Below are 17,570 nucleotides of genomic sequence, written 5' to 3'. Positions count from 1 at the left end.
TCACTTAACTCCTACACCATTCAATGGCATTATGATTTGTGCATCTGTAAGTTGCAAATTGGATTGCAACAGAGATATTTCAGTTGCAAATGTGATTGCAGCTGAGAAAAAATGTTCTAAACCGTTTGATTTGCTTTGTAATTTATGCTAGTCATGAGCTACAACATGGGTTGTAGCTACACCCACTTTTTATTATTTAAACTCGCATGCTGTTTATCATTTTGCAAGAGATGGGCTTTGGACCATAGGATCTACTTCATTCTGTCGGATTTAATCGAGACGAGAGCTAGAAGCGAGGGTGATAAAATTGGACCTAAGGTAGTAGATCTAAATGTGAGGAGCAAATCAGATCAATTAATGAAACTTGAATATTTTTGAAATTTCTTGTTTTAGCGAATTGAAAATGGGAAACTGAGAATTCTTCCGTTTTGATTGCCTTCCGGAGACCGGAACGAGGCCTTCTACGAATCCCAGGAGGGCTCGGCCCACGCAGCTGCCGACGTAACCCGCCGTCCTAGTCTCAATCCCTTTCCTCCAAATTAAATCGCAAATCCAACCAAACCCTAGCTTCTCCTCTTCCACCCCGGATCCCCATCCGGCGACTCGCCGGAACCCTGCCCCCGGATCCGCCCCTCCCCGCCGCACCAGCTATGGGCCTCCGGGACAACCTCCCTCCGGCCAAGAAGTCGGCGTCCACCTACTACGACCACAGCAGCGACCCGTGGTTCAAGGAGCGGTACGGCGACGAGGCCGCGGAGGACGACGCGGGGAAGCCGACGGGCCCAGGCAAGTTCGTGCCGCCCTACGGCAAGCGCACCGGCTTCATCCCCCGTCGCCCCGAGGACTTCGGCGATGGCGGCGCCTTCCCCGAGATCCTCGTCGCGCAGTACCCGCTCGGCATGGGCCGCCGCGACGACAAGGGCGGCTCCAAGATCCTCGCGCTCACCGTCGACGCGCGCGGCAGCGTCGCCTTCGACGCCGTCGTCAAGCAGGGCGAGAACGCCTCCAAGATCGTCTACTCCAAGCACAGCGACATCGTGCCCAAGATCGCCACGGCCGACTCCGAGGCCCTCGAGGACGAGGATTACGAGAAGCTGGTCGAGGAGACCACCGACCGGACCAAGGCCGCCCTCGAGAAGATTGTCAACGTCCGGCTCTCCGCCGCCCAGCCCAAGAACGTGCCCACGCACGATTCGGGGTCCAAGTTCATCAAGTATAAGCCGTCGCAGCAGTCGGCAGCGTTCAATTCAGGTGCCAAGGAGAGGATTATTCGGATGTCGGAGATGGCTTCGGATCCTCTTGACCCACCAAAGTTCAAGCATAAGCGAGTGCCCCGTGCGTCCGGGTCGCCCCCTGTGCCGGTCATGCACTCGCCGCCACGGCCAGTGACAGTGAAGGATCAGCAGGACTGGAAGATCCCACCTTGCATCTCAAACTGGAAGAATCCCAAGGGGTACACAATTCCGCTGGATAAGAGGTTGGCAGCTGATGGGAGGGGTCTGCAGGAGGTTCAGATTAATGACAACTTTGCAAAGCTTTCGGAATCACTGTATGTTGCAGAGCAGAAGGCGAGGGAGGCAGTGCAGATGCGCTCCAAGGTGCAGAGGGAGCTAATGCTCAAGGAGAAGGAGAGGAAGGAGCAAGAGCTGAGGGCACTTGCGCAGAAGGCACGCATGGAAAGGTCTGGCGCTCCACCTCCATCTGTCGCTGCGCCTGCTGCAGGTGGGAGGGAGAGGGAGAGGGTTGATGACGGGGATGCGGATATGGATTTGGAGCAACCGCGCGAGCAGCGCAGGGAGACTAGAGAAGAGAGGGAGGCGAGGATTGAGCGTGACAGGATCCGTGAGGAGCGCAAACGTGAGAGGGAGAGGGAGAGGAGGCTGGAGGCCAAGGATGCTGCAATGGGTAAAAAGAGTAAGCTCACTAGAGACAGGGACCGCGACGTCAGTGAGAAGATTGCCCTGGGTATGGCAAGCACCAATGCTGCCAAGGGCGGGGAAGTCATGTATGACCAGAGGCTCTTTAACCAGGACAAGGGAATGAACTCTGGCTTCGCTGGTGATGATGAGTACAACATCTACACCAAGGGGCTGTTCAACGGACAGTCCGGCATGTCCCAGCTTTACAGGCCCACGAAGGATGGTGATTCTGAAGTATATGGTGGTGATGCTGACGAACAGTTGGACAAGGTTATGAAGACCGAGAGGTTCAAGCCTGACAAGGCATTTTCTGGTGCTTCAGAGAGGTCTGGCAAAAGAGACAGACCCGTGGAGTTTGATAAGCAAGAGGAGAACGATCCGTTTGGTCTTGATCAGTTCTTGACTGAGGTGAAGAAAGGAAAGAAAGCTGTGGACAAGATTGGAGGCGGAGGAACCATGAAGGCAAGTGGTGGGTCCTCTAATAGGGATGATTACGATGGTGGATCTGGGAGGTCTCGCATTAACTTTGAAAGAGGAGGCCGCTGAGGTGTTTGCAATGCATGTTATCTTCTGTGGTTTGCAGGTTCTCAGTGCATTTTCCAGTATCATCCTGAAGAATTTCCTTCAAGAATGTGAACTTTCTTGCATAAGTAAGTACCTGATGTTTAAGATACGGTGATACATCATCTGCTTATTATATTTTCGACGGGCTTGTTGAACAGTGTATCTACTTGGATCCTGTGATGCTTGTATGTTGTATATCTTTTTGTGGCAGGATCCATGAAACTAGGTTGTTTACACATGCCATAGGCACTTCCATGCCCTGTAAACTTTTAAGTTGTATCAAATCGCGATATATCTTGCTGAAATGGATATGTTCCACAAATTGATTGTGTCATGTCTTTTTTTTTCTCCACTTATTTGTGCTGCTGCCAAGATAAGCACCCTTCAGTTATATCTGCATTCTCTCCAGTTCGTCTTGATTTTGCTCCTTTTATATGTATGGACTAACTTAAAACTTGCTGATGCCAATTCTTGTGTATTGGTTTTGATTTAGGTGTTTGTAGCTGCCCACAGGTTGTTGATTCGTTGCCTGTACCAGTTTATCGAGCTCACTACGGGTCGTCTCGGTTCTGTTAGCTGCTTGTTGATTTTGACGTCGTACAGTATTATCATCACCAGCGAGCCTAAGTTGTCTCGAGGCTGAGACGACTGAATCGTTTATGCTTGTCAGTTAAAGCAGAGACGTTGTTCTCTGTAGTACTACGTTTGAATAAACCAAACCTTGCTGAAGTCAGATCGCAATGCACAGTTGACTTGCGCGAACCATGCCATCTCTTTGTAGTGTCAACACTAACAAGCACACCCAAGCTTCGAGCTGCTTCCTGTGACATACTGTATGTGTATCGGCAAGCAATTACACACGATTTAGTGGTTTACCATACAAAGTAGCTCCAAATTCCGAAAACGATGTTACCATCTAACAGTGCGGATATCTGACAGAACATTTCCACTGTTGTATTTTAGCTTTCCATTATTTTTTTGAACAAGAAATATATATTATCATTAGAGCTCATAGTACAAATCTCGGCGACCAAGCGTCGGGAGATGATCAAAGGTGCCTAAACGCACAACATGAAAGAGATGATCTAAACATTTGTAGTTGATACCAAAGATTGCATATGTGATCATCTGTCGTCAACACAAACTAGATATTGCTGCATCTGCGATCTTCTGGCGTATGCACTCAGAGGCTGAGACGAATTAAGCTGAAGATTTCGAGGAACCATCACCGAGCTCAATCTGAGGGGGTTCCCGCTGTTAAATCTGAGGATCAACAACAGAGGTGTTGTCGTGCATCTCTGGTGACACGGCCCGAATAGTGGAAGGACAATATCTTCTGCAAGGCGATCATCTAACAGGTAAGATATTGTGTGTGTTGAAATCCTGAAGAACCTATTCTGCACCTTGCCACTTTTGATAGACATGCAAGCATTGAGGCAACTCCAATATCTTTGCTGCCAATGAATTCCATTTGCTGTGTGTGAGCATAGTTGATGTTTCAAAATTGGGGCTGTTATATTGACTTGGCTCCATAAGCTCACAATGAGAATATTGTTCCACCTTCGACATTCCAAACCTTGAGCAGCAAAAACCATAGAAAGGAAGCATAAATCTGAAATTGTAGTTAGGATGCCACGGATAGTTAACAGGTGAATGTGAGTGCTGACATTGGTCCAACAATTCATGAAACAAAAAAGAGCATTCCTGCCGATTGGAGATGGCATCCAGGTTCAGGTTTCCAATGTTGTAATCCAGCATTGTTGCTTCATGCTTCAAGGTGTGGCACTAGGGGGAATTATCTAGTCATACCATGATAGCACTTCTTAAAATTTAAATTTGCAAGTATCAAAGAAATTTTAAAACAAATTTGCGGTTGTTCACAAGATGCTTTTTTACATCCCATATAATTTTTAGAACAAAATTCAAAGTACACACAGCGAAACAAAAAAAAATGAAAATTTGCTATGTGAATTGTTTTATCTTTTGCTGTTGTTCACAAGATGCTTTTTTACATCCCATATTATTTTATGTTTTGTCTTTTGAGACACTACTTATCTTTGATTTGTCTTTTTTATTTCTCTGCATGTATTTTAAATTTTGTTGTGTAAATTTCAAGGATTGTAAACACATATCTAGTGAACATCCACAAAATTTTATTTCAGATTTTTTTGAGGCTTCACATATGGCGTATTTGTGCTGAATAGCTAGTACCTGCTCTCTGACCAGCGGTTGGCCGCACGACAACCAGTAGCCGGACTTTCACAGCAAAATTTCCCTAGGCCGCCGGCGAACCAACGCAAACCCCATGTCTGGCCTCTACTCGACTGCTCCGGTCTACCTCCTCCGGCGCTCCTCCTCCACTCCCACCTCAACCTCACGCCTGGCTCCCCATGTCGCCCTTGAGCGCGTCCGCTCCGGGACGCTCAGCCCTGAGGACGCACACCACCTGTTCGATGAATTGCTGCGCCAGGACACTCTGGTCCCCTCGCGCACCCTGAACGGCTTTCTCGCCGCCGTCGCCTGCGCGCCGGCCTCCGCTGTCCGCGCCGACGGCCTCGCATTCTACGGCTGCTTCCCCATGGCAGGCCTGAAGGCAAACAACCTTATCGTCAACACCCTCCTCAAGGTCCTCTGCCACGCAAAGCGGATCAATGCGCTCCTCAGGCTACCTTCAATGCTATAGTATCTAGAGAGCGAAACAATGTCGTACAAAGCTACAGTGAAGCCTACTTGTCGTCGCTACGCCCCGGGCCATGGCCCTGGTGGCTTGGGGCCTGGATCCGCCCCTGCCTGTGGACGTGCTGCTTCACAGGATGCCGGATCTGGGCTGCGTGCCTGATGCATTCTCACGTAACACAGTTCTCAAGGGCTTATGCGATGATAGAAGAAGTCAGCGTGCACTCGCACCTGCTTCGGATGATGGCGAAACAAGAAGGTGGCTGCTCCCCTGATGTGGTGTCATATACCACAGTCATCCATGGCTTTTTAAATGAGGGCCAGCTTAGCACACCAAGCAACCTACTACATGAAATGGTAGAGAAGGGCGTTGTTCCTAATGTCGTGACATATAGCTCGATCATTGATGGATTGTGCACGCGTGGAAGAAGCAAAGAAGCTAGAAAAATTCTGGATTGCGCGGTTGTGAAAGGCCTCAAACCTAATATTGCCGCATACTCTACTATGCTTCACGGGTACGCTACAGAAGGATGCCTTGTTGATATGACAAATCTCTACAACTTGATTAATGCATATGCAAAGTGTGGATCGGTTGATCAGGCTATTGTTACCTTTGAGGACATGGAGAGGCAGGGACTACCAGATGCTGTAACGTATTCAACCATGATAAATGCATTTTACAGAAAGGGTAGGATACTAGGATGGATGATGCTATTGAAAAATTCAACCAGATGATTAATATATGGGGGTACCGCCGGATGTACAAACTTACAGGTGCCTGATTCAGGGTTATTGTACACATGGTGATTTAGTAACAGCTACTGAATTGGTTTATGAAATGATGGGAAAAGGCATCGGTTGCCCTGGCGTTATATTCTTTAGCTCCTATGCAAAGAAGGAAGGGTGACAGAAGCACAAGATATCTTTGACTTTATGGTACATATAGGTGAGAAGCCTGACATTGTCACATTCAACTCATTGATTGATGGATACTGCTTAGTTAGCAAGATGCAGAAAGCATCCAGATTCCAGAGTACGTGATGATATGGTATCGGTTGGCATTCAGCCTGATGCCTCTATCTACGTATAGTACACTTATTGATGGATACTTTAAAAAAAGAATGGTGGATGCTGCATTGACTCTTCAAAGAAATGTCAGGTATGACAGCTAAACCGGATACTCTTACTTATGGGATGGTACTGGATGGGTTATTTAAGGCTGGTAGAATTGTTGGTGCAAAGAAAATGTTCCGTGAGATGATCAAAAGTGGAGTGAGGTTCTCCATTGGTACATACAATATAATTCTCGGCGGGCTTTGCAAAAATAGTTGTGGAAATGAAGCAATCATGCTGTTCGAGAAATTGCAAGCAATGAATCTTAAGTTTGATATTGTAACTCACATTATAATAATTGATGCAATATTTAATGTTGGGAGAATAGAGCAAGCTAAGAATTTGTTTGCTGCAATACCAGCCAAAGGATTGGTACCTACTGTTATGGCCTATATTACGATGATGTCAAACCTTCATCAATGGATACGAGTGGTTGTGCTTCCGACTTATCAGAAAGTTATTGAAGAAAGTTGAAATAGTTAGGGCCATGAAGTATATGTCCAGAGTTGATGGGAAGAGCAAGTCGCTGGAAGCTTCAACAGTTTTCTTGTTGACATCTCTCTTTTCAATGAATGGAGTTCACCATAAGGACAAAGAGTTGCTCCCAGCAAGGTATCAGTTTATCTAAGGAGACATCCACAGTTAACATGATACGTTATATCTGAATTAATCAATTAAAACCCTCTAAAGGCACAACTGAGATCTTCCTTGCCATGAGGCCTTTCTGCTGGTACATGAAATGCGCGTGAGTAGAAAGTTAGTACCTAATTCTTTATGTTTGTTTTATTTTGCGGTTTTACCATATGTTGAAATTACAGAATGTGAATTATCGATGAATTGGTAATAATATTATTTTTTTGTACATTGTTTTTTTGTGTTTTTTGGATGTGGAGAGGTACACCGGGTTGCATTTGTCAGGACAATGGCTCCTGGTATCTGGTGGTTATTGTGGAAGGTAGAGAAATTTGTTGTTCCACAAGAGGTTCTATTTTACATCGTCTTAGTGATTCCTTAGTTGTACATGAGCAGAACAGTAGCGCCCTGCTCTGCCACCATCATGTTGCTCACAGAGCTGAGAATAGAACATGACCTTTGGGTTCCAAAAGAAGGCTATATCCGATAAAATGTAGGATTTCCAGCAACTTAGCAAAATTGTTATGAAGTTGATGCTTCTTCATATATACCATATGTTGAGATTTTCTGTCATAAGCTTCCATTCAACATCAGGGTGGAAATAAGTGATGATGTTGGAAACTAGGTGCTACAACAATAATCTGGCCCATGTCAGACACGTATCCATATGAGGTTTGTGTTGTTGTTTTTGTCTGGACCTTGTGAACGTACTAGCATTCTTAATTCAAAATGCAGTTCATTGTATTTGAATATTTCAGATATTGGGAACTTAACAAAATAGTGTTGTTCGGAGAAAGGTGCTCTCCCTCGGGCAGCTGAAACTTGGTAATATTTGTTTTTGTGTGGGTAAAAACAGTTAAGACAGGATTCCCGACGCTGGGGGAGCGGGCACCTGCCACCTTGACAGGCATGCGGCAAGTGCTCCGGCCTCCGGCCAGGCCCGTACATGGAGTTCAGTTTGGGAATAAATGGTTAACAAGAATAGGCAACAGCCGATAGCACCGGAATAAGGCCATCGGTGAACCAGCGTATCCTATTTATATTGACGAAGAGGCGGATGGATCGGACTCTGAAGATGATCAAGCGATGATTACTGAAGATGATCTCACTGTGGGGTGAGAGAAGAGATGATTCCTGAAGATGATCCTGCTGCGACTGGATAGGCGGTTGACACCGAGCCCGACGACGATCCTTTTGTCAGATGGGAGGATTCTGAGCTGGAGCAGATTCTTTCAGATTAGTTGGGTGCTTATGCAGCTAGAAGAAATTAGTTAAGTTATGCAGGTCTGATCTTGCATACACGTGTTGTATGTGGTAGCGGCTGATAGACTTTGACCCCTCGAGAGTATAGCTGGATCTGCTGCATCGATCTGGTGTAGATAGAGTATGTGGTGGAGCTGTACAGCCTCTCCTTTACCCCACGGCTCCAGTGGTTTTCCAAAGAGTGTAGTAATGTCATCTTACTTTGTAATGTGTCCGTTCTGCTTCATGTCTTCTTTCTCTTTCTCCTGGCCATGTTTTTAGGTGCCATATTCAGTTTCTTATTTATTTGTTTGTTTTGCGAGGGAATCTCTGTTGGTGGTTGGTGTATAGTAGTACAATTCACTAATATCTTCTTTAGTGCTAAATTGCTCTCAACTTGCTAGTATGGTGCAGTACAAGATTTCCTGATCTATGCATGCTCTTTTATCACTGGAGTATTCTCCGAGTTTATTTATTTTTGGTTGCGACTGCGAATAGGCTGCCAGTTTTTGTTTCACCACGTCTTGATTGAGCACTATAGGTTCACTTTTGCTTCAGCTATGGTGTTGTAAATGTTTCAGTCCTACCCAAAGATAAATTGTTTAGTTGAGAGCAAGCTGAGCATGGATGATATTTCATCTGGCTAGGTGGATGTATGTAGCTGCTTCTAACTCAGCCGAAAAGGAAAAACCTGGTTGAAAACCTGGAGGCTACAGGCATCAGCGTAGGAACGGCGGGAGCAGGATGAAGGTTTCAGTTTTATATCAGCGAGCCGAGGGAATCAAAAATTAATTTACATCACCATAGCTGAAGCAAAAGTTAGTTTGTAGGCGGGAGCAGGATGGCGGTTTCAGTTTTCAAGGATGAGACAGCCAGATATCAAATATTCACAGTTGATCTTATCTATGGATTACTGGGAAAAATTGAAAACGAATTTAGTTTCCTATACATTCAAAAACTAGTTAGTTTCCTGTGACCCGAATGTGACATCTCAGGCACGGACACTCAAGAAAGACACAAGATATCCTGTTAACCAAGGAACGCGTCTCACCGGCGAGCAGGCCGACTCTACTGCTGGGTTTCCCTATCCCCCCTTCGTTCGACTACAGTTGGGTCTACAGCACCTACTGCGCGAATCCCCTTCCTGGCAATCGATCGCTGGAGCGATCACTTTCCTTGGCGCGGCAGCGCTCGCGCCATGCGCGAAATCAATTCCCTTTTTGTCTTCTACTATTTAATTACGTTCACATATAGATTTGTGTTCACACTAACAACTCACGTTCCCACTTGCAAGTTGCATACAGCCAAGAGCGTTCACACTGCATGCATGCATAAAGTATCTCATGAGTTTGCATTTAATGATTCAACTTTTTAGCACAAGGCTAGCTCTCACAAGTTGCTGCATGCATGCAAAATCATCTCGCTCTTTTTTTTCCAGCACGACACATACTTTTAATTCTCTTTATTTGCAATTCCCTTTTGACAATTCTCTTTTTTTTGCAATTCCCTTTATGTTGTTATTTCGTACGGTAATTCATGTTTTTTGGATTAATTTTATAATTCCCTTTTTCGGGCCAGTGGTTTTTAAGGGGGAAAATAACATGTGGGAAGATCCACTTGCAACTCAAATGAACTACCACTTGCTACTCAAATTAAGTACTGTTGTAAGTTGAAAGCTAATAAAAGTTGCTAAAATATTCTAAATGAAAATTAATTTTTAGGGTTGCTAGGTATTTATATTTACCGTTGATAAATAACGGGGCACCAGGTTGATAACTTGTAAACTAAAAAAGAGTCGCTACATATTTTAAATTAAATTAATTTTTTAGGGTTGACATTTATTTATATTTACCATTGATAAATTGCGGGCCACCGGGTTGATAGCTTGTAAACTAAAAGAGAGTCGCTAAAATATTTTAAATGAAATTCTTTTTAGGGTTATTATTTATTTTATATTATAGTTGATAAATAACGAGGCACCAGGTTGATAGCTTATAAAATTAAAAAATGTTCGCTAAAATATTCTAAATGAAATACTTTTTAGGGTTGGTAGTTTTTTTATAATTACCATTGATAAATAACGGAGCACCGGGTTGATAACTTGTAAACTAAAAAGAGTCGCCAAAATATTCGAAATGAAGCTAGATTTTTAGGATTGGTAGTTATTTATATTTACTGTTGATAAATAACAGGACACCGGGTTGATAGCTTCTAAACTTAAAAAAAATCGCTAAAATGTTTAAAATAAAATTAACTTTGGGGTCGATAATTTTATACATTTACCGTTGATCACTCAAGTAAGGAGGGGTTGATTATTCAAAACAGAGAGGCTTGATAACTTTTAGCCCGAAAAAATGTTTCTCGAAACATATCAACATGGGTGCTAGTTTTGAAGATCTCGTCGAGACGGATTTATTGGTGAAAGCGGATCTTAATTTGGAGTTGTCGTTTAAAAGTTAAAACATTTTGAATTTACAAATTTGGAAAAGATTCCGCTGACATCAGCAAATTCGTCTATTTTGTGCATGCATGCAGAACTTTTTCTTAATAGTCTGCACCAGGTTGATAATTTTATACATTTACCGCTGATCACTCAAGTACGGAGGGGTTGATTATTCAAATAAAGAGGCTTGATAAATTTAGTCAGAAAAAAAGTTTCTCGAAACATATCAACATGGGTGCTAGTTTTGAAGATCTCGTCGAGACGGATTTATTGGTGAAAGCGGATCTTAACTTAGAGTTGTCGTTTGAAAGTTAAAACCTTTTGAATTTTCAAATTTGGAAAAAGATTCCGCTGACATCAGCAAATTCGTCTATTTTGTGCATGCATGCAGAACTTTTTCTCAATAGTCTGCACTAGGTTGATAATTTTGTACATTTACCGTTAATCACTCAAATACGAAGGGGTTGATTATTCAAATAGAAGGGGTTGATAACTTTTAGCCAGAAAAAAGTTTTTCAAAACATATTAACATGGGTGCTAGTTTTGAAGATCTCGTCGAGACGAATTTATTGGTGAAAGCGGATCTTAATTTGGAGTTGTCGTTTGAAAGTTAAAACGTTTTGAATTTTCAAATTTGAAAAAGATTCTGCTGACATCAGCAAATTCGTCTATTTTGTGCATGCATGCAGAACTTTTTCTAAATAGGCTGCACCAGGTTGATAATTTTATACATTTGCCATTGATCACTCAAGTACGGAAGGGTTGATTATTCAAATAGAGAGAGTTGATAACTTTTAGCCAGAATTTTTTTTTGTCGAAACATATTAATATGGGTGCTAGTTTTGAAGATCTCGTCGAGATGGATTTATTGGTGAAAGCGAATCTTAAATCGGAATTGTCGTTTAAAAGTTAAAACATTTTAAACTTTCAAATTTGGAAAGATTCTCGCTATTTTGTTCCTTTTGACATGCATGCTAACGTACAGCAAGGGGAAAACGCGTTTACTCATAATCATGTCGGAAACCGATCGCTCCCTACTCTCCTGGCGATCGTGCGCCAGCTAGGGCAGCCCCCTACTGCGTCTTCTTTCCTTTACTGCCACGATTCTGACGGCACTTGCTCGATTATCTTGCCAGTGACCAACAGAAATCCGATCGAAGGCACACGGAAAAGTCGTCACTGAACTGATATCGGCAACAGCCAAGATGAAGTTCAGCGGTTCAAGCACGCCAGTCCTTTAGCAGAAACAAGAAATGCCCAATCTTAGAGTTCGGTGCACATTGCACGAAAGAAACGTTTCTTTTCTTATTTTAATTATTATGATTTAATTATGGTTTTAAGGATTCCCTTTTTTCCTACTCCCATGAATCAAACACGCAAGTTCGCAAATTCATGTGTTTTTACAACCCTATGGGACTACACATACATTTCTATCCTATTCCTGTATTTTATTTCTATACCTACGTTTGTGAAATCCTGCGAATCAAAACATGCCTAAACCGAAAGAAACACCCTATACTCCTAGCCCCTTGGGGCCGTTTGTCAGTTTATAGTAGAAGCATATCTCATGATACAAACATTCCTGCTAACGGCTTGTTTAGGACTGATGGGTTAAAAATCCTTGATGGTAAGTTGACAATGTTGTGCCTGATTAAATTTGTGGATCAAGGCGACAATAAAAATTGTAAGAACAAGAGGTTGGGGTGGTAAACGTAATGTGGGCTGATGGAGGTGACGCCACTCTTCTTTGCTCCCCATCAGATCCGTCTAGGTCAAATCCACCTTTGCTCCCTTTTTATGACTTCTCCTTTGATTATCACGAACTGTTATGATAAACCATTATACATTGTAAGTAGTAGCTAGGAACTAAATTGATGAAATGTCGTTCGTATTAGCTAGGGACCCGTAATAGCTATGGATGGACTGATGAACTTCTAGCTTCCTTACTTGTAGTTGTCTGGATGCTACCAACCAGCTTTGCATCTCCAAAGCCATTTGGGTTTGCCGGCGGCCAACCCTCATCGGGATGCTTTTGGCCCTACTGATGCAGCCTAGGCCACTAAACGAAGTGGAAAACATGGCCCAGAGCTTGTTTTGGACGGGATACAGAGCACGCCCAAAAAGGCCCAACCTACCAAATGCGCCCTTGCTCAATTAACTTTCGAGTGTCCAAACAGATCCTAGCCTGATCTCAAAGTGAACCCGAACTAATGCCACCGTCTTTCAAAAAAAACGAGCATCTCTAACAGATGATGTATAATAGACACCCAAAACTAGTGCCCTATAAATTATACATCACAAAAGACTGGAATATATGTCACATATTCAGTTTTTCTTTACAATATGAAGCAAAATAGGGCACATCTGCCGCAACCAAATTCACCACAACGAGCAAGCATGATCACCAGAGATGGCGTTCCCGTACCGTCGCATGCACCCTTGTGAAGAGGGCTTCTACATGAACGACATTTCCCTCCGTGAGGACATCATCCGTGTCTCCCGCAACGCGAGCTTGGTGAGCCCCGCGACCGTGTCGAACTCGGCAACACCGAGGAGGTGCTCCAGGAGCCACGTGTCCACATCGAGCAGGGTGGCAGCGAGGAGTTGACCCCGTGGGCGAACATGGCGGCGCCACCAGGGGCAAAGGCCACGACATTTGCAGCGACCGACAATCCTGATTTTGGACCATTTATAGTCAGTGTGTCAGTGCGATCATCTGGAGCATCGGGAAGGGTGACGGAGAGATTTTGGCCCGGTTTAGTTGTCGACGACAGATAGGGGCAGCCATCCAGAGCAACGTGAAAAGGTGACAGAACGATTTCGGCACTATTTAGTCGTCAACGGCTGTCGATGGAGAGGACAGGGCGGCGGCAGGCGGACGACTGAAGGTTTAGCGTGGCCGTTGGGCTACACACATGGTGATGCAAAAAAAATCAGATCACTGTATAGTGTTAGACTATGTAATAGGTCTCTTTCTCTCTCTCTCTCCGTATACCATACGTATTGTGTATTGGATACAACATACAATGTACATGTGCCCCTCTATATAACATGAAACCCATACCAGCTCCATGTACGGTTCCCGTGACAAACTTCCACATGGTATCAGAGCGACCTCTTCCCTGACCTAGCTGCCAAGCCGATCGACGCCGCTGCCACTGGATACCAGCCGCCGCCGCCATCCAAAAACCTTTGCCGCCACCGCAAGCCACCCGCTGCCGCCGCCGCACACATCTATACGTCCAAATTCCAAAAACCCACGATCAAACTCGCCGCCGCTGCTTCTTAGCTGCCGCCACCCAAAACCCTAAACCTTCCAGACAACAAATCCGCTGCCACTGCTCCTCAAGCCGCCGCCGCCGCCCAAAACCCAAACACTCAGACATCAAAACCGTCGTTGCTGCTTCTCTAGCCGCCGCCAGTAAAACCCGCCGACAAAATCCGATCTTGCAACGCATCTACTCCATGCATTAGATGGCTTCATCCTCCTCCGCCACTACTTTGGCTGCTGCCCTCAGTGCTCCTCCGACCCAGCTTCTCACACTGGCGAATGCGCTCATCTGGAAGGCGCTAGTTGTCCCTGCCCTCCGAGGTGCCCGTGTTCTCGATCTGGTTGAAGGTGAAGACAAGGCTCTTGCAAAAGTCCTCTAAACAGAAGATTCCAACAACAAGAAGGTGACTGTTCAGAACCCCAACTATGCCTCCTGGATTGCTCGTGATCAACAAGTTCTTCGCTGGTTGTTGAATGCTTTGTCTCCGGATGTGCTAGCTCATGTCATTGGTCTTGAAACGTCCGTGATAACCCACAAGTATAGGGGATCGCGGCAGTCTTCGAGGGAAGTAAAACCCAAATTTATTGATTCGACACAAGGGGAGGTAAAGAATACTTATAAGCCTTAACAACTGAGTTGTCAATTCAGCTGCACCTGGAAAAGCACTAGTAACAGGGGTGATGTGAAAGTAGCAGTGATATGAGAGCAATAGTAACAGTAACACAGCAGCAATAATAGTAATATGAGAGCAATGGCACCAGAAGATAGTTGATACTACTTCCCGTGACATGTAGAACAAGTATATGATGATGAGAGATGGACCGGGGTTCCCAACGATCTACACTAGTGGTAACTCTCCAATAACAAGTGACAAGTGTTGGGTGAACAAATTACAGTTGGGCAATTGATAGGATTGATAAAGCATTAAGAAAGAACATCAATTCATTAATCATGTAGGCATGTTTTCCATATATAGTCGTACGTGCTCGCAATGAGAAACTTGCACAACATCTATTGTCCTACCAGCCGGTGGCAGCCGGGCCTCAAGGGAAACTACTGGATATTAAGGTACTCCTTTTAATAGAGCACCGGAGAAAAGCATTAACACTCCGTGAAAACATGTGTCCCTCACATCACCGCCATCTCCTCCGGTTGTCCCAATTTCTGTCACTTCGGGGCCTTTGGTTCCGGACAGTGACATGTGCATACAACTTGTAGATACAATCTAAGCAATAAGTATAGAGCTTAAATCTAAGATCATGCCACTCGGGCCCTGGTGACAAGCATTAAGCATAACAAGATTGCAGCAACAATAACTTCACAAACTTTATAGATAGACTAATCATAATGTATCATCCATCGGATCCCAACAAACACAACACCGATTACATCAGATGGATCTCAATCATGTAAGGCAGCTCATGAGATCATTGTATTGAAGTACATAGGATAGAGAGTACCAACTAGCTACTGCTAGAACCCGTAGTCCATGGGGGAACTACTCACGGAGCATGATGGAGGCGATGGCGTTGATGGAGATGGCTTCCGGGGGCACTTCCCCGTCCCGGCAGGGTGCCGGAACAGAGAGTTCTGTCCCCCGAATTGGAGTTTCGCGATGGCGGCGGCGCCCCTGGAGTCTTTCTGGAGTTTCGTCAATTGGTATCGCGTTTTAGGTCTCCAGGGCTTAAATAGGCGAAGAGGCGGCGCAGGAGGGTCGACAGGGTGGCCTCCCCCTAGGCCGGCGCGGCCAGGGTCTGGCCCGCGCGACCCTATGGTGTGGGGGCCCCTGGCTCTCCTCCGACTCCCCTTCGGTGTTCTGGAGCCTTCCGGGAAAAATAAGATCTTTGGCGTTGATTTCGTCCAATTCCGAGAATATTGCCCGAACAGCCTTTCTGGAACCAAAAACAGCAGAAAACAGGAACTGGCACTGTGGCATCTTGTTAATAGGTTAGTTCCGGAAAACGCATAAAAACATTATAAAGTGCAAGCAAAACATATAAGTATTGTCATAAAACAAGCATGGAACATCAGAAATTATGGATACGTTGGAGACGTATCAGCATCCCCAAGCTTAGTTCCTGCTCGTCCCGAGCAGGTAAACGATAAAAAGAATAATTTCTGTAGTGACATGCTACTTACATAACCTTGATCATACTATTACAAAGCATATGAAATGAATGAAGTGACTCAAGGCAATAATCTATAGTTGCTAACAAATAGATAACATATAGCAAAACTTTTCATGAAGAGTACTTTCAAGACAAGCATCAAAAGTCTTGCACAAGAGTTAACTCATAAAGCAATAAATTCAAAGTAAAAGCATTGAAGCAACACAGAGGAAGATTTAAGTTTCAGCGGTTGCTTTCAACTTTCAACATGCATATCTCATGGATAATTGTCAACATAAAGTAATATGATGAATGAAAATAAGCAAGTATGTAAGAATCAATGCACAGTTGACACAAGTGTTTGCTTCTAAGATGGAAGGAAGTAGGTAAACTGACTCAACATAAAGTAAAAGAAAGGCCCTTCGCAGAGGGAAGCAGGGATTAAATCATGTGCTAGAGCTTTTTAAGTTTTTGAAATCATATAGAGAGCATAAAAGTAAAGTTTTGAGAGGTGTTTGTTGTTGTCAACGAATGGTAGTGGGCACTCTAACCCCCTTGCTAAACAGACTTTCAAAGAGCGGCTCCCATGAAGGACGTTATCTATACCAGCAAGGTAGATCATCCATCTTCTCTTTTGTTTACACATGTACTTTAGTTTTATTTATGGTTGACACTCCTCCCAACCTTTGCTTACACAAGCCATGGCTAACCGAATCCTCGGGTGCCTTCCAACAATCTCATACCATGGAGGAGTGTCTATTTGCAAAATTAAGTTGCTTACTGATGAATCAGAGCAAAACATGTGAAGAGAATTATTAATGAAGTTAATTAATTGGGGGCTGGGAACCCCGCGCCAGCTCTTTTTGCAAAATTATTGGATAAGCGGATGAAGCCACTAGTCCATTGGTGAAAGATGCCCAACAAGATTGAAAGATAAAACACCACATACTTCCTCATGAGCTATAAAACATTGACACAAATAAGAGATAGTAAATTTTGAATTGTTTAAAGGTAGCACATGAAGTATTTACTTGGAATGGCAGGAAATACCACATAGTAGGTAGGTATGGTGGACACACATGGCATAGGTTTTGGCTCAAGGTTTTGGATGCACGAGAAGCATTTCCTCTCAGTACAAGGCTTAGGCTAGCAAGGTTATTTGAAGCAAACACAAGTATAGACCGGTACAGCAAAACTTACATAAGAACATATTGCAAGCATTATAATACTCTACACTGTCTTCCTTGTTGCTCAAACACTTTTACCAGAAAATATCTAGACCTTAAGAGAGACCAATCATGCAAACCAATTTCAACAAGCTTTACGGTAGTTCTCCACTAATAGGTTTAAACTACATGAAAAAACTTAATCATGATCTACTTGAGAGCTCAAAACAATTGCCAAGTGTCAAATTATCCAAGACATTAATTATGAGGCATTTTCTGTTTCCAACCAAATAAAAAATAATTATTGTAGCTTCCAACTTTTATCATTGAACATTAAAAGTAAAACGAAGAACAAGTGTTCATATGAAAAAGCGGAGCGTGTCTCTCTCCCACACAAGGATTGCTAGGGTCCGAATTTATTCAAACAAAAACAA

The 17,570-nt window shown here is 44.0% G+C and overlaps 1 protein-coding gene across 1 annotated transcript; it reads left to right on the top strand.

Annotated features, from left to right (window-relative positions):
* Positions 1 to 519: 519 nt before the first annotated feature.
* On the top strand, positions 520 to 2,805 carry LOC127305870 (SNW/SKI-interacting protein A). The gene has a single exon (XM_051336462.2). It carries the CDS (start codon positions 651 to 653, stop codon positions 2,463 to 2,465), a length of 1,815 nt encoding a protein of 604 aa, XP_051192422.1. The 5' UTR covers positions 520 to 650; the 3' UTR covers positions 2,466 to 2,805.
* Positions 2,806 to 17,570: the final 14,765 nt, after the last annotated feature.

This window comes from Lolium perenne, chromosome 6 (genome assembly GCF_019359855.2).
Source record: "Lolium perenne isolate Kyuss_39 chromosome 6, Kyuss_2.0, whole genome shotgun sequence".
Taxonomy (NCBI): domain Eukaryota; kingdom Viridiplantae; phylum Streptophyta; class Magnoliopsida; order Poales; family Poaceae; genus Lolium; species Lolium perenne.
This window is presented reverse-complemented; position numbering and strand designations above follow the sequence as displayed.

Coding starts and splice junctions, on each gene's coding strand:
- LOC127305870 (XM_051336462.2), top strand. CDS start 651: ATGGGCCTCCGGGACAACCTCCCTCCGGCCAAGAAGTCGGCGTCCACC.